The sequence below is a fragment of the Rutilus rutilus genome (genome assembly GCF_951802725.1).
Source record: "Rutilus rutilus genome assembly, chromosome: 5".
Taxonomy (NCBI): Eukaryota; Metazoa; Chordata; class Actinopteri; order Cypriniformes; family Leuciscidae; genus Rutilus; species Rutilus rutilus.
Window position 1 is genome coordinate 39,083,465 of NC_140213.1, and position 26,696 is coordinate 39,110,160.

A 26,696-nucleotide genomic window follows, 5' to 3' on the forward strand; every position below is an offset into this window, starting at 1 on the left:
ACAGTGTACATTTGGCCGCGTTCCGCGGGGTTTCACAAAAAGTAGGCGTTTCCGTTTGCACTCCAAAGATTGTTCTAGTTTACCTGCCGTAGTTCCAACTTCCTGTTTTCATTTGTCCCAGTCTGTCAAACGATGAAGGCGTTCCTTACACCCGTAGTTCACTGCGAATACAAGTTTTAAACTTTAAACGTCTATCCAGCTTTTGCACAATGTCGTCCAACAGTGGTATTCAAATCCCCAGCCGGCTGCCTCTGCTGTGTACTCATGATGGAGTGCTGTTACCCGGCTCGACCATGAGAATCAGCGTCGACACGGCGAGAAACATGCAGTTAGTGAAGAGCAGACTGCTGAAGGGGACCTCGCTGAAAAGCACCATCATAGGGATTATTCCTAACACTAGAGACCCCGAGCACGACAGCGATGAGCTCCCGTCCTTGCACAGGTGTGTCTGCGCTGTCAAGACTGTCAAACCCGCTGCAGATCCAGTGTGATGCAACTGTCATTGAGTTTCGAAACTATAGTCATTTATTATGCTTTTATAATACAATAAGTTACTTTTATTGTATTATAAACTTTATTTTATAATGTGTAACTTTGATATTTACCCGAAACCTTTGTGGTTACCATAGAAATGTTTGTACTGGTGATGATGACGGACATTGAGACACTATTTTGTATTCACTGAACTTTACCTTTGGGTGTTTTTAGTTGAATAATGTTCAAACATTAACCTACATGCCTGTTCGTTATGTTTTTTTACATGCTAATGCCGTGTTTGTTTTCTAGAAAAATCGTTTGAGCAGCAGATGGACTTTAACCTTGCGAGTCTCTGCTCTGTCAGCGATCAATGGCTCTCCAGACAGGGCTTAATGTAAAACATATACATATAAGAAAGGAACACAAGCCTGGAACTCATGTAAATGTAATAAAATGTTGAAAGTCATAATATATATACAGTGCAATGCATAAGTGAATACACCCATGCTAAAGTTGACTAAAAAGAGGAATAAAAAAATCATATTTTGGAAATTGAACTTAATGCCTTAATTAAAAAAATTAGGAAAAATCCAACCTTTAAAGACACCAATTTTCTTTGTGAATGAATAATGTATCGTAAATAAATAAATGTTCTTCCTTAAAATACATGGTGCATAAGTGAGTACACCCCTATGTTAAATTCCCATAGAGGCAGGCAGATTTTTATTTTTAAGTATTTAAAAAAAAAAAAAATTTAGGATACTATGCATCCTGATAAAGTTCCCTTGGCCTTTGGAATTAAAATAGCCCCACATCATCACATAGCCTTCACCATACCTAGAGATTGGCATGGGGTACTTTCCATAAGATCATCTCTCAATGCAAATCAAACTAGCTTTTAGGCTAACTGAAATAAAACCATGCCAATCTCTAGGTATGGTGAAGGCTATGTGATGATGTGGGGCTATTTTAATTCCAAAGGCCAAGGGAACTTTATCAGGATGCATAGTATCCTAAAAAAAAAAAAAAAAAATACTTAAAAATAAAAATCTGCCTGCCTCTATGGGAATTTAACATAGGGGTGTACTCACTTATGCACCATGTATTTTAAGGAAGAACATTTATTTATTTACGATACATTATTCATTCACAAAGAAAATTGGTGTCCTTAAAGGTTGGATTTTTCCTAATGTTTTAAATTAAGGCATTAAGTTCAATTTCCAAAATATGATTTTTTATTCCTCTTTTTAGTCAACTTTAGCATGGGTGTATTCACTTATGCATTGCACTGTATATAGTGCTGTGCAAAAGGCCACCACCAGCTTTGTTGTTTTAGCAATGTTTTAATGACATCTTTTTATTAAGATACAAACAGAAAATACAGGAAATATGTACACAAAAAGTAACAAAATGGCTTCTTTAAGCAAAAATCAATATTTAGTGTGACCTCCTCATTCTGGACCTTCTCATCAGATTTTGAAACTTTTCTTGTTCTTCCAGTCCTTTTCCATTTAGGTTTAAGAGAAATACTTGCAACTTTAGCCTATCATTTTTTTAATACTGCATACAAATAACCTGTATTTTCTGGTTATATTCCAATAAAGAGACTGTGAAATAATTATATATGGTCATTATACCATTGCTAAAACAATGTTGACCTAAGACTTTTACACAGTACTGTATGTATTCCTAGATAGGTGTACTTTATTAGGTACACCTTCTAGTATCGGGTTGGTCCCCCTTTTGCCTTCAGAACTGCCTTACTTCTTCATGGCACAGATTCAACAAGGTTCTGGAAACATTCCTCAGAGTCCATTTTAGTCCATATTGACATGAGCATCACACAGTTGCTGTAGATCCATGACGCAAATCTCTCGTTCCACCACATCCCGAGGCTGCTCTATTGGATTAAAATCTGGTGCCTGTGGAGGCCATTTGAGTATAGTGAACTCATTGTCATGTTCAAGAAACCCATTTGAAACCTACAATATCACAAATTAGATTTGACAGAAAGCAAAACTCAGGCCTCAATGCTTAGTTTAATCTGTCTAATCTGTTTAGATTAGTTTAATCTTTCTTCATAACTTCTGTTTTTTAATCTGTGCTTCTGTCTTCTGTCTCAGTATTGGCACAGCAGGACTGGCAGTACAGGTCGTAGGCAGCAACTGGCCAAAACCGCACTACACACTGCTCATTACGGGCTTGTGTCGCTTCCGTGTGACCCAGCTGCTGAGAGAGAGACCTTTCCCCATGGCAGAGGTGGAACAGCTAGACAAACTGGAGCAGTACACAGAGGGAGATCCGGCTGATGGAGAGCTGGGAGAGCTGGCACAGAGGTTCTATCAGGCCGCTGTACAGGTCAGCAGTGTTTGTGCTGTGATTCTGTTAACAGTCTATAAAAATTACTTCACAGATATTATTCACTTGATACACCTGTGTATAATATAAGATTAAGTACGATTTTGTAAAAGTTTTTGAAAGAAGTCTCTGCTCACCAAGGCTGCATTTATTTGACCAAAATGTAATATTGTGAAATATTATTACAGATCAAAGTAACTGTTTAATGTTTTTAAAATTTTTATTTATTCCTGTGATGGCAAAGCTGAATTTTCAGCATCATTACTCCAGTCTTCAGTGTCACATGATCCTTCAGAAGTCATTCTAATATGGTGCTCAAGAAACTTTTCTTGTTACAACCAGTCAAAAAACTTTGATAATTCTTTTTGTAAAAACCATACTTTAAAAATGTTTTTGAAATAGAAATCTTTTGTAACATAAATGTCTTTACTGTCACTTTTGATCAATTTAATATGGAAGCTTGTTTCCACCATGGAATAAAAAATAAAAAAGGAAACTGTGACTTTTATCTCACAATTTTTCTCGCAGTTGCAAGTTTACGTCTCTCAATTCTTACTTTTTTTTCTTAGAATTGCGTGATATAAAGTCGCAAATATGTGTTATAAATATAAACTCGCAATTCTGAGAAAAAAGTATATTTTATTTCCTCAGAATTGGACTTTATAACACGCAATTGCGAGTTTATATCTCATAGTTCTGAGAAAATAAGTCAGCATTGCAATATAAATTCACAGTTGTGAGTTCATATCTTGCAATTCTGAATCTCTCACAGTGGTGAGAAAAAAAGTCAGAATTGTGAGATAAAAAGTTGCAATTATCTTTAAAAAAAATAAAAAATTCTGTGGCGGAAACAAGCTTCCATAATTAAATGCGTCTATTCTGAATAAATGTATTAATTTCCTTTAAAAAAAATCTTACTGACACCAAATTTTTGAATGGTAGTATATATATATATATATATATATATATATATATATATATATATATATATATATATATATATATATATATATATATATATATATACAGTGCTATGCATAAGTTTAGACACCCATACTAAAGTTGACTAAAAAGAGGAATAAAAAATCATCTTTTGGAAACTGACCTTAATGCCTTAATTTAAAAAATTAGGAAAAATCCAACCTTTAAGGACACCAATTTTCTTTGTGAATGAATAATGCACCGTAAATAAATAAATGTTCTTCCTTAAAATACAGGGTGCATAAGTTTGGACACCCCTATGTTAAATTCCCATAGAGTCAGGCAGATTTTTATTTTTAAAGGCCAGTTACTTCATGGATCCAGGATACTATGCATCCTGATAAAGTTCCCTTGGCCCTTGGAATTAAAATAGCCCCACATCATCACATAGCCTTCACCATACCTGGAGATTGGCATGGTTTATTTCAGTTAGCCTAATAGCTAGTTTGATTTGCATTGAGAGATGATCTTATGGAAAGTACCCCATGCCAATCTCTAGGTATGGTGAAGGCTATGTGATGATGTGGGGCTATTTTAATTCCAAAGGCCAAGGGAACTTTATCAGGATGCATAGTATCCTAAAATTTTTTTTTTTTTAAATACTTAAAAATAAAAATCTGCCTGCCTCTATGGGAATTTAACATAGGGGTGTCCAAACTTATGCACCCTGTATTTTAAGGAAGAACATTTATTTATTTACGATACATTATTCATTCACAAAGAAAATTGGTGTCCTTAAAGGTTGGATTTTTCCTAATTTTTTAAATTAAGGCATTAAAGGGATAGTTCACCCAAAAATGGCCCAAACTTGCTGGCCCAAAAAAGTTATTAAAGAGATCGTTAATATAGTCCAAGTGGCTACAGTGGCTCAATCTTAAGTATATCAAGCGACGAGAATACTTTTTGTGCGCAAAAACAAACAAAAATAACGACTTTATTCTACTATTCATTTCCTTCTCTCTGGGCCTCTAGTTGGTTCGAGTAGTGTTTTTGCGCAGCGCGTCTGTGTTACACGTCACCACGTAGGCTCACTATTGGCCGACGCTGGTCATGTGTGTGATGCGTGATGACGTGCAACACAGACGCGCAGCGCAAAAACACTACGAGGCCCAGAGAGAAGGAAATGAATAGTAGAATAAAGTCGTTATTTTTGTTTGTTTTTGCACACAAAAAGTATTCTCGTCGCTTGATATACTTAAGATTGAGCCACTGTAGCCACTTGGACTATATTAACGATCTCTTTAATAACTTTTTTGGGCCAGCAAGTTTGGGCCACCTAGCAGCCTATGGAGGAGTGAGACAAGGCTCAGATTTCGTCAAAAATATCTTAATTTGTGTTCCGAAGATGAACGAAGGTCTTACGCGGTTGGAACAACATGAGGGTGAGTAATTACTGACAGAATTTTCATTTTTGGGTGAACTATCCCTTTAATGCCTTAATTTAAAAAATTAGGAAAAATCCAACCTTTAAGGACACCAATTTTCTTTGTGAATGAATAATGTATCGTAAATAAATAAATGTTCTTCCTTAAAATACAGGGTGCATAAGTTTGGACACCCCTATGTTAAATTCCCATAGAGGCAGGCAGATTTTTATTTTTAAGTATTAAAAAAAAAAAAAATTTTAGGATACTATGCATCCTGATAAAGTTCCCTTGGCCTTTGGAATTAAAATAGCCCCACATCATCACATAGCCTTCACCATACCTAGAGATTGGCATGGGGTACTTTCCATAAGATCATCTCTATATATAGATGCTGAAGATATGTTTAAAAAAAATCTAAGACATCCTTTTTTCATGACTGAAGAAAAGATGAATGGAATTGTAAGTGTTTTTCTCATTTGGCACCAGTCATCTATACAATGAGTCATCATTTAAACTGAATGAATATAAAGGCTTCATTCCTTGCCAAATGATACAGAATGATTCATTGCATGTAAGCTTTTCATTCAGTGTATTGACTGTGTTCTCTGGCCTCTCTTTGTCCAGCTGGTTGGGATGTTGGACATGTCTGTGCCTGTGGTGGCTAAACTCCGGCGTCTGTTGGACAGTCTGCCTAGAGAAACCTTACCAGATGTCCTGGCCTCCATGATCCGCACTTCCAACAAAGAGAAACTGCAGGTGCGACAGTAATAAGGGTTATTGTGCACGGTTCTAGAGTCAGTACGACTTACCGAGTCCTAATGTGATCATGCACCATGTTTAAACCTTTCTAAAAATGTTTTCTGAATGTCAGGTGCTGGATGCAGTAGACTTGGAGGAACGGTTTAAGAAGGCCCTTCCTCTGCTCACCAGACAAATTGAGGGGCTCAAGTTACTGCAAAAGACACGCAAACTCAGACCTGATGATGACAAAAGAGTAGGCCAACATTTGTTTCTCTTTTTGCACAGTCAGCTCCCTCCACAACTTCCTGCTCTATCACAGAGTTCTTCTCCTTTTTCCTAGGTGCTGGCCATCCGTAAAGGTGGTGTGTTCCCAGGTCGTCAGTTCTCGCTGGATGAGGAGGTGGAAGATGAAGATGGTGATGACAATGTTTTGCTGGAGAAGAAGGTGAAGGCAGCAGCTATGCCAGAAGCAGCTCTGCGCGTGTGTCTCAAGGAGCTCAGGCGGTATGTACTGGTAATTTCAGACAAAACCACATTTCACAGCTGCCTGCGCACTAGGCAGCAAGGGACTTTTTGCAGTTGTTTTTAGACCGATTAAAATGAAGTCATTATCTTTAGTTTAATCATTATTTTAATGAATAGCACATTCATGACTCCCCCTCCTGAGCTGCATCCTATCTGGATTTCTTCCTCATCTACCCAACATGTATGTATGTGTATATATATATATATATATATATATATATATATATATATATATATATATATATATATATATATATGTATATATATATGTATGTATGTATGTATATATATATATATATATATATATATATATATATATATATATATATATATATATATGTATATATATACAGTACTGTGCAAAAGTCAGTTATTTATATATTTTGCTGTAGTGTGTCAGTAGGAAATATCGGTTTACATTTCCAAACATCCTTTATGCCATTAATTGTAATAATCCAGTGAGATTTGTGTATGCAAAAGGAATCTGACAACAGCCGGTATGATCTGATCTCACCATCATCGAGTCCGTCTGTGATTACATGAAGAAACAGAACAAACTGAGACTGACTAAATCCAGAAGAACTGCGGGAACGTCTCCGAGATGCTTGAAGAAACCTTCCTGCAAAGCTCCCTGAAAAACTATGCGCAAGTGTACCTGGACAAAAGCCGTTTTAAACGCAAAGGGTCGTTACACCATATATTGATTTGAATTAGTTAATAGAAGTTAAATCATAAGTAAATTCAATTTGTGATTTAATTTTTGAAAGCATTCTCACTTTACAGCATTTTAACTCAAGTGCCAGAACTTTTCACAGTACTGTAGCTTTGCAGGAAGGTTTCTTCAAGCATCTCGGAGACGTTCCCGCAGTTCTTCTGGATTTAGTCTGTCTCAGTTTGTTCTGTTTCTTCATGTAATCACAGACGGACTCGATGATGGTGAGATCAGATCATACCGGCTGTTGTCAGACTCCTTGTGCATACAGAAATCTCACTGGATTATTACAATTAATGGCAAAAAGAATGTTTTGGAAATGTAAACTGATATTTCCTACTGACACACTACAGCAAAAGTTATAAATACCTGCTAAGTATATACATGCCTAAAATAACATGCCTAAGACTTTTGCACAGTACTGTGTGTGTGTATATATATATATATATATATATATCTCTGTATTTTTTTTTTTTTTTTTTTGCCACAGATTAAAAAAGATGCCACAGTCCATGCCAGAGTATGCCCTCACCCGGAACTATCTGGAGATGATGGTAGAGCTGCCCTGGAGCAAGAGCACAACAGGTAAGAAAGCTTTCTAAAATAAAATGAAATAAAATGTATTTGTATTTTTGTATACATGCATTTTTGTTTTTGGAGTGAAGTTTCCAAACACTAATGATTAATTATTACAACTATCATAAACTAACTATTATAAGCTATTATTACATGGCTTGGTTGAATTCTAATGTAGAATGCGGTCTGTTATTTCTTGATAACAGACCGCTGCTAAGTATAACACACCGTTGCCATGAAAAACAGAGCGTTGCTATTTACACAGGATTCTAACCGCAGAGACAGAACAGATTGCAACTAAACCTCAAATTATTATAGTAGTATATTTTATATAATACTAAATATAATTTAAGTATGTAGTATTATATTATTAAATTAAGTCAAAGTATAGCATTATGTATTGTAGTATTTCTGTATGTTAATTACCCCATCCATACATAAATGTTTAAAATAAGATTTAGTAACTATTTGTTTGACAATTTTTAATTGTAGATATATTGTATATTTCTAAATGACCTATGCTAATGTTTTACCAGTGTTTTGTACACTACAGTTCAAAAGTTTGGGGTCTGTAAGATTTTTTTAATGTTTTTGAAATAAATCTCTCATGCTCATAAAAACCATATTTAGATTTTTTTGATTACTCCAGTCTTCAGTCAGTGTTACATGATCTTTCAGAAATCATTCTAATATGCTGATTTTGGTGTTTAAGAAACATTTATTATTATTATTATCAATATTGAAAACAGTTGGGCTGCTTAATATTTTTTAAAAGGTGATGCATTTCTTCCAGGATGCTTTGATCAATAGAACGTTCAAAAGAACAGCAGTTATTTGAAATAGAAATATTTTGTAACATTATGAATATTACAACTCTTAATTTGTAATTAATTTAATGTCATTTGTGAATAAAAGTATATTCATAAAAAAAAAAAAAACTGACCCCAATTTTTGAACTGTAGCGTATATATACATTAAATGTATAATTAACTTTTTGAAAATTAATTTAAAATAAACTTTTTGAAAATTAATTTAAATAAATGTAATAGTTTAATTAAATTTGTAAATTAAATTTGTTAAGTAAAATTTAATCCAAAATCTGTTGTCTTGAGATTTCTGTTGTCTTGAGATTAATTTTTGATAACATCTTTGAAACTTTTAATTAAGCTTTTCATGTAAAATCAATCAGAGAGTTTGCTTAGCCATCAGCAGAGGGAGACTTTTACCACATTTTGTGAGTGAATTGCTCTGTCTGCTGTAGTGATGCAGAGGCATTTGAGCTGTTTACACGTGTTATTCTTGTCATGTTCTTCATGGCCACATGAGGGACTCTGAGAACTCCAGTACAGTACATGATCTTGCCAAGCATAGCTAGAGTTTTGGACCATATGTTGAGAAGCATTAAACACCTTTCTATTCATTCATTTTCTGTGTTTTGTTTTCTATTATTATCTCATGTGCATGATTGCAGCTATTTCTTTTTGTTTTACCAATTTTACTGGCACACTTAAAGGCATGTAAAAAAGTGTATGCATTACCTACTATCCTAAGCTTATAGCTTTCCTTGAAATAGGATCTCTGACTATCTACGAAGGGCTCAAACAAACATGCGCATGTTATTGAATGCCCTCATACACACACCTCTGAATTTCCCTTGCTCGATGTGTTACAGACCTTGGGGCTGGAATTCTGCTGGGAAAGTCTCATGTACATGAAGTGCATTTCACAGTCTTTTAGACACAGTCTTTGAGCTCAGCACTCAAGGGTGGGTCAGCATTAGAAGAAAACTGATTTAGTGGTTTAGATCAGCGTCTGAAAGCTGGGAATAGAGAGGTCTGCCCTTACAGGAATGTTCTCCTGTAAATGCAGAATTAGACGATTCATGATTTGTGAGAACCATAAAGAAAATTCTGTGCCCAGTTTAAGTTTACTTTATGAGACAGCTGCACATATGTCTGTATCTTATTACATGAGGTAGTGGAGATGCATATGTCTTTGATAAAATACTCACATTCCTTTCCCAATTTTTACATCATGCGTGCAATCAAGGGCTACAATAACTGTTTAGGGTCTGCAAGATGTTTTGGAAAAAATGTCTTTTATGTTGACCAAGGCTGCATTTATTTGATCAAAAAAACAGTAATATTGTAAAATATTATTACAATTTAAAATAACTTTTCTATTTTAATATATTTTAATATAATTGAATCCTTTGATGGCAAAGCTAAATTCTGAGTCTTCAGTGTCACATAATCCTTCAGAAATCATTATAATTTGCTGACTAGTTGCTCAAGAAACATTTCATATTATTATAAATGCTGAAAACAGTTGTGCTGCTTAAAGGGTTAGTTCACCCAAAAATGAAAATTCTGTCAGTAATTACTCACCGTCATGTTGTTCTAACACGGTAAGACTTTCGTTCATCTTCGGAACACAAATTAAGATATTTTTGATTAAATCTGAGAGCTGTCTCACTCCTCCATAGGCTTCTATGTTATTGAAACTTGCTGGCCCAGAAAAGTTAGTAAAGACAATGTTTAAACTAGTCCAAGTGACTACAGTGGCTCAACCATAAGTTTATCAAGCGACGAGAATACTTTTATACTTGAATACTTTTTGTACGTCACACGCATCACACATGACCAGTGTCGGCCAATAGTGAGCCTATGTGCTGTTACACTACGTGAACTCACGTCAGAGGCCCACACAGAAGAAAATGAATAGTTGAATAAAGTCGTTATTTTTGTTTTTTTTGCGCACAAGAAGTATTCTCGTCGCTTGATAAACTTATGGTTGAGCCAGTGTAGTCACTTGGACTATTTTAAACATTGTCTTTACTAACTTTTCTGGGCTGGCAAGTTTCAATAACATAGAAGTCTATGGAGGAGTGAGACAGCTCTCAGATTTAATCAAAAATATCTTAATTTGTGTTCCGAAGATGAACGAAAGTCTTACCGTGTTAGAACAACATGAGGGTGAGTAATTACTGACAGAATTTTCATTTTTGGGTGAACTAACCCTTTAATATTTTCGTTGAAACCGTGATACATTTGTTTTTGATAAAAAGTCCAAAAGAAAAGCATTATTAACATTATAATTGTCTTTAGTGTCACTTTTGATTAATGCATTGCATCCTTTCTGAATAAAAGTATTAATTTCTTTAAAAAAAAAATTAAAAATCTTATTATACTCATTATTTTACCTCTATAACATGTTTCATTGTTATCTACTTAGATTGCCTGGACATCCGTGCAGCGCGGGTGCTCTTGGATAATGATCACTATGCCATGGAGAAGCTGAAGAGGAGGGTGCTGGAGTATCTGGCTGTGCGGCAGCTCAAGAGTACCCTTAAGGGGCCCATACTGTGTTTTGTAGGACCCCCCGGTGTGGGAAAGACCAGCGTTGGGCGTTCCATCGCTCGCACACTGGGTCGAGAGTTCCACCGCATCGCCTTGGGGGGAGTCTGTGATCAGTCTGACATCCGTGGCCACAGGTAAGAGGTCATCATAATGGTAGGAGACTCAAAGTCTGATCTTCAAACAAGCATGGTACATGATACATATAGTCTCAGTGTCAGACTGCTTTGAGGAAGAAACTGTAGCAGGTCAAGTCCTTTTGTCTGCTGTTCTTGGCCAGAATGAGCTGTGTGGACCAGACTTCATGCTGGTAGTCAAAAGTCTGACTGCACGAAAAATACATACTGCCTTGCAAAAGTTTGAGGTCTGTAAGATTAAAAAAAAAATGTTTTTGAAAAGAATTATGTTAAGCTCAACAAGGCGGCATTTATTTGATAAAAAAAATTGTAATATTGCGAAAAAAATTATTACATTTTTTAAAACAACTGTAATCCTGTAATGGCAAAGCTGAATTTCCAGCATCATTACTAGTCTTGTGTCACATGATCCTTCAGAAATCATTCTAATATGCTGATTTGGTGCTCATAAAATAGTTGTTGCTTAATATTTTTGTGTAAACGGTGATACATTTTTACAGGATTCTTTGATGAATGGATGTTCAAAAGAACAGTATTTATGTAAAAGTCTTCACTGTCACTTTGTCACAGTTTAATGCATCCTTGCTAAATAAAAGTATTAATTTCTTAAAAAAAACAAAACATTATGACCTTAAACTTGTATACTATATAAACAAAAAAAGGCTATATTTCCACTGCATTGCTAAAACCCTGTGACCCAACCCTCATGTTACTGTGATTAACCCGGGTGTTACGTTACTAATCCAAGATCCTTCAGACGTTTAAACCTCAAGCCAGTCAAGCTTTGTTTTGCAATCAAATGGTGAGTCATAACCAACATGTGAAGCATGCAGTGATATAGATGTGTCAGGTTGAGGTGTCAGGCGATGATGAACCAACCAAAGAGACGTGATGTAGTGATCCTTCAGTGACGAGAGGAACTTTAAACCTTGACCTGCATTGTGATTTCTTTTGATGTTCCCTTTGATCTCGTCACTATAGAAACTAGAAGGTGATAACATCATGACACCCTGCAGGCCAGGACGAGCTTCTGTGTTTTCTGATTGGTCAATGTCAAACTTCACACTCTCCTACGGAAAATGTGTCCTCTTACAAGACCTTTCCCCATAAACTCTGCATTTGTCTCTTCACAACACATTTCTTTAAAAGAGTCTGCATTAGTTTACTACAGTAGAGTGTTTAAAGTTTAATGACAGTCTTACACCCACTAATGACTGTAATTAGGGCACAACTCCATCCTGTCTGTTTTCGTATCCTGCCTATTTGGTAGTTCAGTAGGACGAAATGCTACAGTTTACTGTTTTCGACCCCATCAGATGCACTCAAGCACCATCCAGCAACATTGTCAAGACGTTATTCATTTCATTTGTTTTAATTTTAAATGTCATTTTTGATCAGCTACGCAGCCCACCAATTATATTCCAGGAGCAGGAACACCTACTGACAACCAATAGTACAGAGACCTGAATAGAACTGCGTCAAAACAGTTGCAAGATTGTGATCTTTTTTTTTTTCTTTTTTTTTGCACACCTACAGATCTTTTTTACTTCCCTTATCATGTTTCACTCTATGTTTTACCTCTCCCTCTCACTACTTTTTTTCTCAATTCAACTTTATTTCCATGTGTCTCCGTCCTCAGACGCACATACGTAGGTAGCATGCCTGGCCGCATTATAAATGGACTGAAGACTGTTGGGGTAAACAATCCTGTCTTTTTATTGGACGAGGTGGACAAACTTGGGAAGAGCCTGCAGGGAGATCCTGCTGCCGCCCTGCTGGAGGTGAGAGAAATTACATGTAGGTTACAGACAGTACTGCTACTTGCCTTGACCACAGTCTCACACTACAAGAAAATCTTAATAAAAATAAAAAGTCAAAACAAAGGGAACTATAAAAGTAAAGTTTGCCTGGATGAAAGTTTTAAAAGGCACTCAAGGGCAATATTGGCCTTATATAAGTGGATGGATAGATGTACTGTGATATGATTTCAAATTGAAACCTAGAGATGGAATAGTGTAAAACAGATAGATTTTTCTGACAGGGCAGGTCGCTCTGTTCCAGTATGGTATTACCCAGACTCACTGCATGACATCATATGCCAGGATACTGAAAGAAAAAGTTTTGTAAAAATGTGTTTTTAAACTACATGTGTGGTCTACAAGATCATTTTGCATGCAAGGTTAGTGCTTGCATATCATAGGTTGTAGTTTGTTGTACTTTCTGTACACAAGATCACATCACCATTTGCATACACTTGATTGCACATGAGCCAGTTTGTTTCCACTGAGATAAATATCCAAATATTGTCCATGCATGCTCTGAACATCTGTGTATGTGACCTTATCTCTTGGCATGACATACTTCTACAATAATTCAGAGGGAGAGAAATGTATCTTACGTTTCACCAGAGATCAGAAGTCTGCATCATGTAATCAGAAGATCGCCACTCAAAAAGCATCCAGGGAGTGACGTTCATCTCCTACTGTAAAGCATGTGAGCCCTTTCATTGAGCTTCAGATAGGATCTGGAGATAGGAAAGTTCATCACAGGGCAGACGTGACCTGACAGCAAGCTCTGCAGAAAGCTCTGTGATTTAGTTTGTCACAGGCTGAGAGTATACACGCTTTATTTAGGGCAGCATTTCCAAATAAATACTTTAAAGGCGATTGTTTATAGCTATAACGATCTTGTTTTAAACTCTTAACCCTGAGTATTAAAATTCGGCACATAACTCATCTCATGGTGCATCTCGGAGAGGTGTTATTACTTGACTAAAGGCCCGTTCACACAAAGGCTCATTCATCAGCTGGATAAAAATCCCTCTGAAAGTGATTCCAATGATATCGTTCGACTGTGCCATTATAGTAATAGTTGAGGTGTGGACTCTGCTTTTCTTTTCTTATTTTTAAAACTATATCTTTATGGTTATGATTATAGTTATCGTCCTTGGTGTGAATGGGTCTTGAACAATCAGACTTACGATTTCCTTTTTCTTTTTTTTTTGTCAAATACCATTGTGGTTGTGTAATTTAATTAAATGTGTGTAGATTTAAGGTGCTGTCACATTAGTGCAATTTTGTGGGCAAAAAGATCTGTTATCAATACTTTAGTGATGTATGAAGCACAGCTCACACAGAAGGTACTTTCAAACCAAGCAGCGTTCTGTTGGTTAACGTGATGAATCCTCGTGACCAACTTGAACCCGCTGCGAAATCTACTTTCAAACTAAATCCCTGATTGCGCTGATTCCTGTTAAAAATGGGTGTGAGCTAGCAGTTTCAAACAGACTCACTTAGTCAGTGATTCGATCAAACCAGTTACTGACTCCTTCACTGAACAGTGAGTCATTTTTCAGATATGTCTGATTCAAAATAAACTGGGTATAATCAGGCCGTGTGTCCACCAAAGCATTTTTTGGCCAGCTGAAAATTCCAGGCACTCTTTTGAAATGTTTTTCATAATATTGTGATAGCCTGGAGATATCATATGGTATAGACATGGATACTCAAAACCAGCAGTATTAACTTTTTTCTCATTGTTGTTCAGTCGTTGTACATTGAGAATGTGATGGTTGGCGGAATGATATATTTCCCGTCCCACCATCTCTGTGATTGGACGGCAATCTTACAGACAAATGGTGGGAAGTGGGAAATTCCTAGTTCCCAGCAGGAACTTTTAACTGGAATGTCCTCTCAAGTCCTATCAATCCTTGCGACTGGAAAACTAGGGGCAACTGACTCCAATATGGCTACTCAGTGCATCAACCATAGTGAAACCATTGTAATATTTATTAGCACTTCTGTTTGTCTATGTCTCAATAAACTCAGTGATGCACACAGTACTATCCAAACTCTAATTGTGGACATGATACTTTGGCATTATCTGTGCACAATGCCGCTTTTTTATGTATTTGTAATCCGAAAGAACAAGCATAGCAAAGGTTTGTCTGGATGCGTCCATCTTAGTTTTCCGCCCTGTGTCCTGGAATGCGGTGAACTTGGGTGTGATGTCATTCCCAGCTCCGACATCCCTCTTCCCAGGTAAATGGAGCACAGAAAAAGTAAAAAAAAAAAAAAAAAAAAACTCTCGGTGGCTAGAAAACCAAGCCAAGCGCAATATTTAGCGTGGAATAGACACTCTGCTGGCTCCCATAGCAAACTATTGAAAAAAGCCGGCTTGTGAAGAAATGCTTTGGTGAACACTTATACCATGATAAAGTATACTTCAGATGCATGAGGCGTCAGTCAGTTTACTGACTAAATGTTGATCTGACAACATGTAATTAAAGATTAGTAATGGTGTTGTAAAAAACATTAAAATATGCTTTTAATTAATTGGTTAATGTTTAGCATTTTAATAACAGAGTGGAAGGGAAACTTTGTTTGGAACTGTATGATGATATGTGAATCCCTAATAAAATAATTAATAATGACCGTGTTTGTTTTGTCGATGTACCATCCAGTGCTGATTCTAACAGAAGTGGTTTGAGGAGGCTGTTGCTATGGTTACCTCTTCAGGCTAGAGCAGTCACAATCATGAGAATCATGATTGAATTATCAACAGTTCATCATGAGATCTATTTAATGTGCACGCTTTAACTTGTAAATCTAACTTTTGTGTTAATACCTAAATTTGTGCAAATGAACTGTGGTCATTTTCAGGTTCTGGACCCGGAGCAGAACCACAGCTTCACCGACCATTACCTCAACGTGCCATTTGACCTCTCGCAGGTCCTCTTCATTGCCACCGCAAACACCACGGCCACCATCCCCCCTGCCTTGCTGGACAGAATGGAGGTCCTCCAGGTGCCAGGTCAGAGTTCAATAGCGGACAAAAAAACACAGCAGGACGTGGCGTTGATGATGTGACATTTTTAGTGATTAATTCCTGACTATTTTAACATGGACTCAATTAAGTCTATCCTACAACTGAGCAGATGGTTTTGCAGTTGAATACTTGATTAGTTAATTGTAATTTGTGTTCTGAATATCAGCATTTGTGTCTCATTAGGGTACATCCAGGAGGAGAAGGTAGAAATCGCCCATCGGCACCTGATCCCTCATCAGCTGGAGCAGCATGGGCTGACCCCTCAACAGCTCCAGATCCCACAGGACACCACACAGGAGATCATCAGCAAGTATGCACACACACACAAGTTTTGTATTCTAAAGAGGTTCAGGCTGATAACGGCACTTTTAACCCACGTGGAGGACAGAAGGACAAGATTAAATTGTTCAGACAGGAGCAGTCATTGTCAATTAAGAACTAATCACACACACTAACAAATGAATCCCTCTCTCCATCCATACACTAGTATTCTGGTATTTGTAAGTTAACATGCCATATGCATTGACTCTGAATGGTGAATGTATTGAATGGTGATATATGATCAACATGATCAACAGAATGAGTTTCTTTTTTAATCACCAATTAAACTGTTACGTAAAAAAAAAATAAATAAAAAAAAAATATATATATATATATATATAATAAATTAATTCATACATAAAATGTATAGTGCTGTCAAATCGATTAACAACATCTAACATAAAAGTTTGTTTACATAATATAAGTGTATATATATTTTAAATTTATATATGTCGGTGTGTGTGCGTGTCTGTATATGTACAGTATATACACAGAGACATATATACAGTATAATATATATATATATATATATATATATACACACACATATATTATGTAAACAAACTTTTATGTTAGATGCGATTAATCACGATTAATCGATTTGACAGCACTTCAAGTAAATGAAAATATAAACAAATAACAAAAATAGATAGCAAACTGAACAGCATTTCGAGTGGAATTAAATTGATTAAATTTGAATGCATGTGCGATATATTTGAATGTGTACATTAAGGCTAGAAGGGAGCATAACATTTCAGAGAATGTAGCGCCTCACTGCTAAGAGAGATTATCAGGTGAAACAGGAACAGTGGGGCAGTTTAGGTCACAGCCGGGTCTCCTCCTGTAAACTAGATCCTCTTCTGTCTCACTCTCTCCTTCAAAACCATATCTTAAGACAGGCTGCCAAACTTCTCTTCTAAAAGTCTGTAGTCCACCAGGGATCGTCAATTAGAGATATTTGCACAGCAAACTAATTAATTACCTCAGAGGTTGCTAATTTGGGGATGATTATCTGCTAAAAAGCAATCAATACATGGCCCCGGCCCAGCAGCGCCAGCAGTAAATGACAGAAAGATTTGTGTGTGAATGTGTTTGTAGGTACACACGGGAGGCAGGCGTGCGCTCTTTGGAGAGGAAGATCGGGGCCATCTGTCGAGCGGTGGCTGTGAAGGTCGCTGAAGGTCATAGGGTCTCTAGAGCAGAGTCCCCCACGGAGCAGCTTGCAGGTAAAAGTGGGATTTTTTTTTTCATCTCACACATCATTGTAGTTTATGGCTGGAATTACAACAGCTCCCCCAGGCTCTGCTTCAGTCGTAGACTCTGGATTGATGGTAGTAGCCTTTGGGAAAAGATAAAACTGGAACCACAGTGTGTTCTTGTCTTTGATGCATCCCGATGGCTATCTCCACCAACAGTGAAATCTGATTGGATTAAAATAGCTACACATTACATGGTAAGTATGTTCTGATTGGCTAGGATGACACTTTGTGCAGTATTTTGCTTTCTTTGAGAACAGGAAAATGTACATGTTGCTGGAAACTAGGCTTGCTGTGATAGTTGGTGTTACACGGTGTTCATGACATTCGCACACCGATGACATCACTTGCACAGCCCCCCACTATCGTTTCGATTTTTTTATAGTAATAATAATAATTTAGTTCAGTTAGAGAACAGACACTACGATTAATTAAAAACTGAACACGCCTGCTCAAAGCAGTGCACAGATCAGCAGCAGGAGTAAGATTTCATTTATCACATGATGAGAGTGATGCGAGCTGACTGATGGTGGAAGATTTGTTTTCAAAGCACCTATTTGATAGGCGGCATTACCGATGGGAAAATGTAATCATCATCACATCCCTACTGGAAACATGTTGCATTACCTAACTATAAAACACTTACTATGAAACACTATTCAAAAACGTTCAATTACAAAATTTAAATGAGTCAAAGAATCTGGCAAGATTTAGCCTTTTTGATCTCGCTTGGCCATTTAACGGTTGTAGTAGTTCCCCTTGTGTCGGCTCCACCCTGCTATTTAGATATATTATTGGCATCTGTATTGTACTTAAAAATCCATATAATGATGGACCACTAGTCTCGCAGCTGGTAAGACACTTAGTAAGGATGTATTTAATTCAAGAAGTGTATCGTGCTTCGCTCCCCAACAGCAGCATCTCAGGAATGGTTTAGCATTCTGCCACATACAGACGGCTGACTTCGGCACAATCCATAACACGTACTTACCCTTGCTGTGCCACACAGACAGAATCAAGTGCACACTACCTCTAGATGTGTGTTCAGGCTAAAGAGCACGTGTAGGAAACCCATGCTGAGAAAATATCTAACGTACAGTCAGTTAAACTAGTCTCGCACATTATGAGAACCTCAGCACACACATGCACATATTGGTCATCAATCTCTCTAAGCACGGGCCCCCAGAGGGGTGGAGGAGGGTAAAGCGTGCTAACAGACGGCCTTAGAACCCCCCCCTTTCACCGTCCCGCTGCAGCTGCTCCTCTGTAACAGAAGTAATAGCCCAGCCAGTTAACGCTCTGTTTAGATTCTGATTTACCCCAACTCTGTTTCTCAATCCTCTCCTGCATGGCCCATGTGTGAGATGAGATTTAGAGAGATGAGGGTCAGGGGTTCTTTTTTGCTTTGCTTTATTTTGTATTCAGTTTCTCAGACTCTGTCTGCTGCTCGCTGTAGCAGGTGTTATTCCTGGTCTTTACATCATGACAGCTGTCGCATGTGCTTCCTGCTGTTATATCCACTCTCTCAGAACATTTCGGCCCTCTTATGGTTTGCATTAACCTCCTAAGTTACAGGGAAATGAAAGAATCAGTTCGTCAGGTAGCAGAAAGTCTTTTTAAAGGTGTACTTTTTGTTTGTGAAACACTATGTGGATGCAGCATCAGGCAAAAGTTTTCAGTTACTAATAAATAAAGCAAGTCAAATTTTGCTGGTCATGTGACCAACATGCACGTCCTCATGAAGCATCCTGCTCCATATAATTGATATAAAAATGCAGCATAATTTTTTTTAAACATTTTTGTAAAAGCACTAAAAAAAATTAATTAAATTATAGAAAAGAATATGCAGGGACTAATCATTTACATTAAGACCAGTCACCTGCAATAATAAAATATAAATTATAAATTATAAAAATGATAAATTCTGTAAAATGAAGCATTTCTGAGTGAAAAGATGTAGTGCAAAATAATGCTGGGCAGGACTTAATTTTATCCTTCGGAATTTAATTGGATCATGAAAAGTGAGCTATGATATTATTGGTTAATATTATTTGTCCTGGACTGTCTTGGTTTATGCTAGTAGAAAATAAGGTGGAGAAAGTTCATTTAGAATTTTTATGAAAGCAAACTTTTTTTCCTAGAATAATGTGCACTGATCAATCATGCACAATAAAATCTTAAAAGACAATTTAATTATATCTTTCCTCAGAATAGCATATGCAATTTCCTTCTTTGTTCTTCAGAACATGATTCTCCTCCTTTGCATGTCATTAACAGTCTAGTCACATGACTTGTGGGCAGCAAGGGGCATGTACATAATTGTATGTCTTGCCAAGGGCTAATACACAACACTCGCTGTGACACATAAACATACTCTTGTAAGTAAATACACCCTAAAGCTGCTTTCCTTATTACTTTTTTTCCCCCTCTTGCAATTCACTTTTCTAAATATGCTTTTATCTCTGCTTAAATGGAGTTTACTTTTAGTTCATGAAATGTCAAACCTCTTTTACATTGACACCATTTTTAAAGGTTTAAATTGAAGAAAAACCTAGAATTCCACCAAAGTTTTCACCAGTTTCCCACCTTTTCTCTCTGTCTATATCTTTTAGACCAGAATACAGAGAACAAGGTGGAGGATTCTGGGATAGCGGCACCTCCAGAGATGCCAATCGTTATTGACCACATTGCGCTTAAGGATATTCTTGGACCGCCACTCTTTGAAATGGAGGTTAGTATTAAATAAATGGCAGAAAGCTTCTTAGTTGTGTCCCAAATGAGGCACTATACACTATGTACTCAACTGTGTAGTGCAGGGGTGTCCAAACTCAGTCCTGGAGGGCCACTGTCCTGCAGAGTTTAGCTCCAACCCCAATTAAACACACCTGAACCAGATAATCAGACCTTGATTATCTGGTTCAGGTGTGTTTAATTGGGGTTGGAGCTAAACTCTGCAGGACAGTGGCCCTCCAGGACTGAGTTTGGACACCCCTGGTGTAGTGTATGAACTTTATACGGTTATTTTGTCAGTCTTAAAGTGCACTTTTTCTTTTTGGGATTTTCAGTGTGAACACTATTTATACTACAAACTGGCACAGAATAGTGCATTATTACGCAAATTGGGATGCACCTCTTTTTGTGTCTCTGAAGGAAATGTTTTATTATTCTTCATTTGTCCACCAAGCTGTCGGACTGTTCGCGCCTCTGCCCTGTGTGTGCTGTTGTGTTTCTCAGAGAAGTGCTCTCTCCTCTTAGTAATGGAGGCTGCATTCCTGCCATGCCTATGGGGACGGGACAGGGGAAGACCAGAGGCGGTCAGAGAGCAGCCTGTTTCAGTTCTACTGAACTATCACACACATCATCTCCTTCAAACCCTTGTGTTAGCATTCAGCTTTCTACAGTTAGTTTACCAAGGATACAAACAGGCAAAAGTTCACTTTTTTGAAAGGACATGTATAAAAGCAGGTCATCTGTCTGTGGACTTCTTTTTTTAATGGGGCAAATTCTCAATCTAAATGAGCTGGAAATAAAAATCAGAAGAGCTTGGCTGTTCATTTCTGCATTTAAAGATATGGTCATAAGTTTACATCAGCCCTATGGAATTTGTAAGATGTGTAACACTATACAATAAAATGTTCATTTAGCGCAGCTCTGAAGAAGCTGCATATCATTTTCAGACAAATATCATTTGTTTAAATGTTTATTTTATATATATATATATATATATATGTGTGTCTTGTGGTGCCATCTCAAAGAGGCACAAAATCTCTTTCTCGGACCTTTACCTTGACTGTTCCCTGCTGGTGGAATGATCTGCCTAACTCAACCAGAGCTTCTGAGTCTGTAGCCATTTTCAACAAACGGCTGAAGACACATCTTTAATACTAACACTTTCTCTTCTATTCTATATCTATCTATCTATCGTTTTATATATATATATATATAAACATGTACTGCGTTAGATTAAATTGGGAAGGGTCATAGCACTTGCATATTGTTGTCCTATTGTTAGTTTAACTGCTTCTATTGTTCTCATTTCTAAGTCACTTTGGATAAAAGCGTCTGCTAAATGAATGTATATATATATATATATATATATATATATATATATATATATAAACTAACAGTCAAAACTTTTGAATCGTTAAGATTTTTAATGTTTTTAAAAGAAGTCTCTTCTGCTCACCAAGGCTGCATTTATTTAAGAAAAAACAGCAAAAAACAAACAAAACAAAAAACAGTAATATTGTGAAATATTATGACAATTTAAAACAGCTGTTTTCTATGTGAATGTATAGTAAAGTGTAAATAATGAATTTCTCATTATTATCAATGTTGAAAACAGTTATTTACATTTTTAATTCAGGATTCTTCAATGAATAGAAAGTTCAAAAGAACAGCATTTATCTGAGTAGTGTGTCAGTAGGAAATATCAGTTTACATTTCCAAACATTCTTTTTGCCATTAATTGTAATAATCCAGTGAGATTTGTGTATGCACAAGGAGTCTGACAACAGCCGGGATGATCTGATCTCACCATCATCGAGTCCGTCTGTGATTACATGAAGAAACAGAACAAACTGAGACAAACTAAATCCAGAAGAACTGCGGGAACGTCTCCGAGATGCATGAAGAAACCTTCCTGCAAAGCTACAGTACTGTGAAAAGTTCTGGCACTTGTGTTAAAATGCTGTAAAGTGAGAATGCTTTCAAAAATTAAATCACAAATTGAATTTACTTATGATTTAACTTCTATTAACTAATTCAAATCAATATATGGTGTAACGACCCTTTGCGTTTAAAACGGCTTTTGTCCAGGTACACTTGCGCATAGTTTTTCAGGGAGCTTTGCAGGAAGGTTTCTTCAAGCATCTCGGAGACGTTCCCGCAGTTCTTCTGGATTTAGTCAGTCTCAGTTTGTTCTGTTTCTTCATGTAATCACAGACGGACTCGATGATGGTGAGATCAGATCATACCGGCTGTTGTCAGACTCCTTTTGCATACACAAATCTCTCTGGATTATTACAATTAATGGCAAAAAGGATGTTTGGAAATGTAAACTGATATTTCCTACTGACACACTACAGCAAAATATATAAATAACTGACTTAAAACCATTTTTTGGGGGGGGGGGGGGGACGGGGGGGTGGGGGATATTAACATGCCTACGACTTTTGCACAGTACTGTGTATATATATATATTATTTATAATAAATAAATTAAGATCATATAATTTAAAATAACTGTTTTCTTTTTTCTTTTTCTTTTTTTTCTTTTTTTTGCCATGTTAAGATAAGCATGTGAAGTTGACAAAGAGCTGTATGTGTTTGTAGGTCTCAGAGCGACTGACCCTACCAGGTGTGGCGATCGGGCTGGCCTGGACTCCTATGGGTGGAGAGATCATGTTTGTGGAGGCCAGTCGTATGGAAGGAGAAGGTCAGTTGACTCTGACGGGACAGCTGGGGGATGTCATGAAGGAATCTGCCCATCTAGCTATCAGCTGGCTCCGCAGCAATGCCAAGACTTACTTCCTCTCCAGTGGTAAGTAATAGACATTGACTATCCATACACATGCATACTACCGTTCAAAAGTTTGGGTTGCATTTATTTGGTAAAAACAGTATTTCATATTGTGAAATATTATTACATTTTAAAACGACTGTTTTCTATTTGAATATATTTTCAAATGTAATATATCCCTGTGATGGTAAAGCTGAAATTTCAGCATCATGACGATCCTTCAGAAATCATTATATTATGCTGATTTGCTGCTCAAGAAACATTTCTTATCAATGTTGAAAACAGTTGTGCTGCTTAATATTTTTGTGGAAACTGTACAAAACAATGTCAGGACTTTTTAAAAGAATATCAATTGCATTTATTTAAAATAACAGTCTTTTATAACATTGCACTACTGCCACTTTTAATCAATTGAATCCATCCTTGCTGAATAAAATGATTGACTTCTTTCAAAATAAGAGATTACTGACCTCAAACATTTGTATGGTACTGTACTTACAGCAGTCATTTATAGACATAAGTTGTGCTTGACTCAGCTTTTAGTTCAACCACATTTTATGTTCATAGTTGACTGAGCGAGACTGATTTATCACAATGTTTTGTGTTTGATGATGTTGTAGGCAGCGCTGATCCTCTGGAGAGTACCGATATCCACTTGCACTTCCCGGCAGGGGCCGTCACTAAGGACGGACCCTCCGCTGGTGTTACCATAGTAACGTGCCTGGCCTCACTGTTGAGTGGGCGTCTGGTGCGCTCTGATGTGGCCATGACCGGAGAGATCACTCTGAGAGGACTGGTTCTGCCGGTGAGGAACCTTAAACCGTTCATCATCAGAGATGTTGAATGTCTGAACTGACATGATATATCTTGTCTCTCCACAGGTAGGAGGTATAAAGGATAAAGTCTTGGCAGCTCACCGGGCCAATCTAAAACGCGTTATCATCCCCAAGCGCAACGAGAAAGATTTAGAGGAGATCCCAGCCCATGTGCGAGCTGATCTGGATTTCGTTTTCGCCAGCACTCTGGATGAAGTCCTGAATGCGGCCTTTGATGGCGGCTTTCCCTCAGCTGTCAGTCATCCACAAGTTGTTAGTAAACTCTGAGACTGTAGTTGCTAGATATGAAGACATAGAGGAAGTTGAACACTCAGCACTTAGTTTGTCATCTTTGTGCACTTATCAGCTTCAGGTGCTTGTACTCTAATTCACTGATTTAATAACCTCTAATTATATAATAGAGGACTGAGTATAATTTTGTTCCTGTAGAACTCACAACAAAAGTTGATCTGACAACTTTGAGCTGCCTATACTGTAGATAATTACACTAATCCAGCTTTATAATTTTTTTTGAAAGTTGTGATTTAACCAACATATTTAGTGATCCTCATAAAATGAATTAGACTGATGAATATCAAAGTTCTTAAATATGAAGGCTGGAATATTTTAACTTTGTATGGCGAGTACAATTTAAAGGAATAAATTTGATCTTTGAAATTTAGGTTAGCATCAAATAATTGCCTGAAAACTCATTGTGTCTGTACAGGAAATGTTTCTAGAATTGGTTGCACCTTCAAACCATCATTCTTCCTTTGTGAATGAATTTACAGTCGCTATTGCAGTGATGATCATTTAATAGCATAAAGGTAAAATAGTCTGACCATTTATATTGTATTATACTGTATTCACAAAACATTTTACCACTAAGAGTTCTCCTAAATAGTAGTAAGAGAAGTTCTTAGGTAAGAGTGTCCTCTAAAAAAACCTATTGAGACCAACTTTTGCTACGAAACAGAGAGAAATCTTAAGCTTCTCCAGCTGGAGAAAGGGTGGCGCTGACCTCATTGCTATGGATGATGTCAACACGCTTACTAACTATGCCCACAGTGATTGGCTGATAGGGGAGGGGGTCTCTGTCAGTGATTTAATCACAGAAATATTGCCATATTCAAATATAGATTTTAAAATGTAGGCAAAGTGTCACTAATTAAACAAGTATATGTTCAGCTAATTGTCAGCCTCTTACATGTCTGCATCTCGAAAGATTGCGGAATAAGCGGCAAATGTTTTATAGAAAATGTTCTGGGGGAGCGCGTTCAAATGGTCTATCTCTATCCAATCAGCTCGAGAGGGGCATGTGTGTATATATATATATGGGGGTGTACTCTGGGTTCGGAGCCCTCAATCCCCTCTGACAGCACGCCAAATACGCTTATTTTACCCGATCATTTGTAAGTGTGAACTTGTGAAACTGCCACATGTAATCAGACGTTATTTTATTTTTGGCTTTTTGCCTTTTTATGATAGGACAGTGAGTAGACAAAGCGAAGGGGGCACAGGATCGGGAGAGATCCAGGAGCCCGAACTCGGGTCACTCGGCCCACGAGGCTATCGGAGCCGACGATAGGATGTTATTTTGAACTTGACCGCAATGTTTTATTCTCTCTATCATACACTGCATTTTGCCTGTACATAAATGAACCTATATGTTATGTCATTGCAGATTAAAATCTACAAATCAAAATATTTATTGCATTTATGAAGAAAAGGCTCAGCACCCAAGGCTATCACCTATTGCCTCAATGATGTACAGCGTCTTTGCCGGAAACAGTTATTTTAGAATTGCTTGTGATTTGGTCAGTGATTTAAGAGTCCTCTTGACTACCCCTTACTTTTAGCACTGAAATGCTTTGTGAAAAGTGTAGGAGTCCTAAAATTAGGACTGACACACCCATTATTTTTAAGAGTTTCTCCTGAATCAAGTTAAGAGCTACTTTTAGCCTTAAGATGTTTTGTGAATACGGCCCAGATTAATAAATGTGATTTTACATTTATAATAAAAACTAAAAATCACCAGTGTACTATTTGTCTGTTTTACCAGGACTGATGAAATGCTCTAAGTGATTTGTTCTTGACAACTAAACCATGTATTTGTAGTTGTCATGCACATGATCATTTGCTATGCTACACTGCAAACAATGCTGACATTTTACCTGCGTTTGGGAGTTATAAACAGTTAATGCATTCTTGTTCTCAATGACTGTAATACCTGCATGACAGCTCCGGCCTGAAAACAAAAGGCATGTTTGGAAACGTCAAAAGATGTAGACTAACCACTTTCACAGAAGTCGGTCGGTTAGGGTATACATAAAGGATATAGATTTGTGAGAAGCCCTATTTCCCCACACACACTGTTCTTGAAACAACCTATTTTTAAGCTAAAGTGTGTAGACACAGCTATAGGCTATTTGTAGGTTGATCTCCACAAAAAGAATAAACGCTGCATCCAACATTGCCTCAGCCAATGGCATTAGCTTGGGGTTGGACTATGTTTGTCCAACAATTGGAAGACAGAAATGTTGCACAAACCTGAGAATCATTTTGCAACTCCAAATATGCATGATATTAGCGACACAGAAATGACACATTTCAGCATTTGACGTTGAGGGAAAATCCTCCCAGGATGTTCATGTCATTACCAAAACATCTAAAGCAAGAGCACATGTCATTAATTCTGATCTTAGTAGTACCATAAGAGGAAATATA

General features: G+C 37.0%; 1 protein-coding gene across 1 annotated transcript; it reads left to right on the forward strand.

The window, feature by feature from the left end:
• The first annotated feature begins 21 nt into the window (after nt 1-21).
• On the forward strand, nt 22-26,011 carry lonp2 (lon peptidase 2, peroxisomal). The gene is made up of 15 exons (XM_084409831.1): nt 22-442; nt 2,601-2,835; nt 5,808-5,939; nt 6,055-6,177; nt 6,265-6,428; nt 7,652-7,746; nt 10,972-11,230; nt 12,870-13,011; nt 15,892-16,042; nt 16,241-16,367; nt 17,477-17,604; nt 20,247-20,365; nt 22,968-23,175; nt 23,775-23,959; nt 24,036-26,011. The coding sequence occupies exons 1-15, from the start codon at nt 210-212 to the stop codon at nt 24,255-24,257; spliced, it is 2,523 nt and encodes an 840-aa protein (XP_084265957.1). The 5' UTR covers nt 22-209; the 3' UTR covers nt 24,258-26,011.
• Nucleotides 26,012-26,696: the final 685 nt, after the last annotated feature.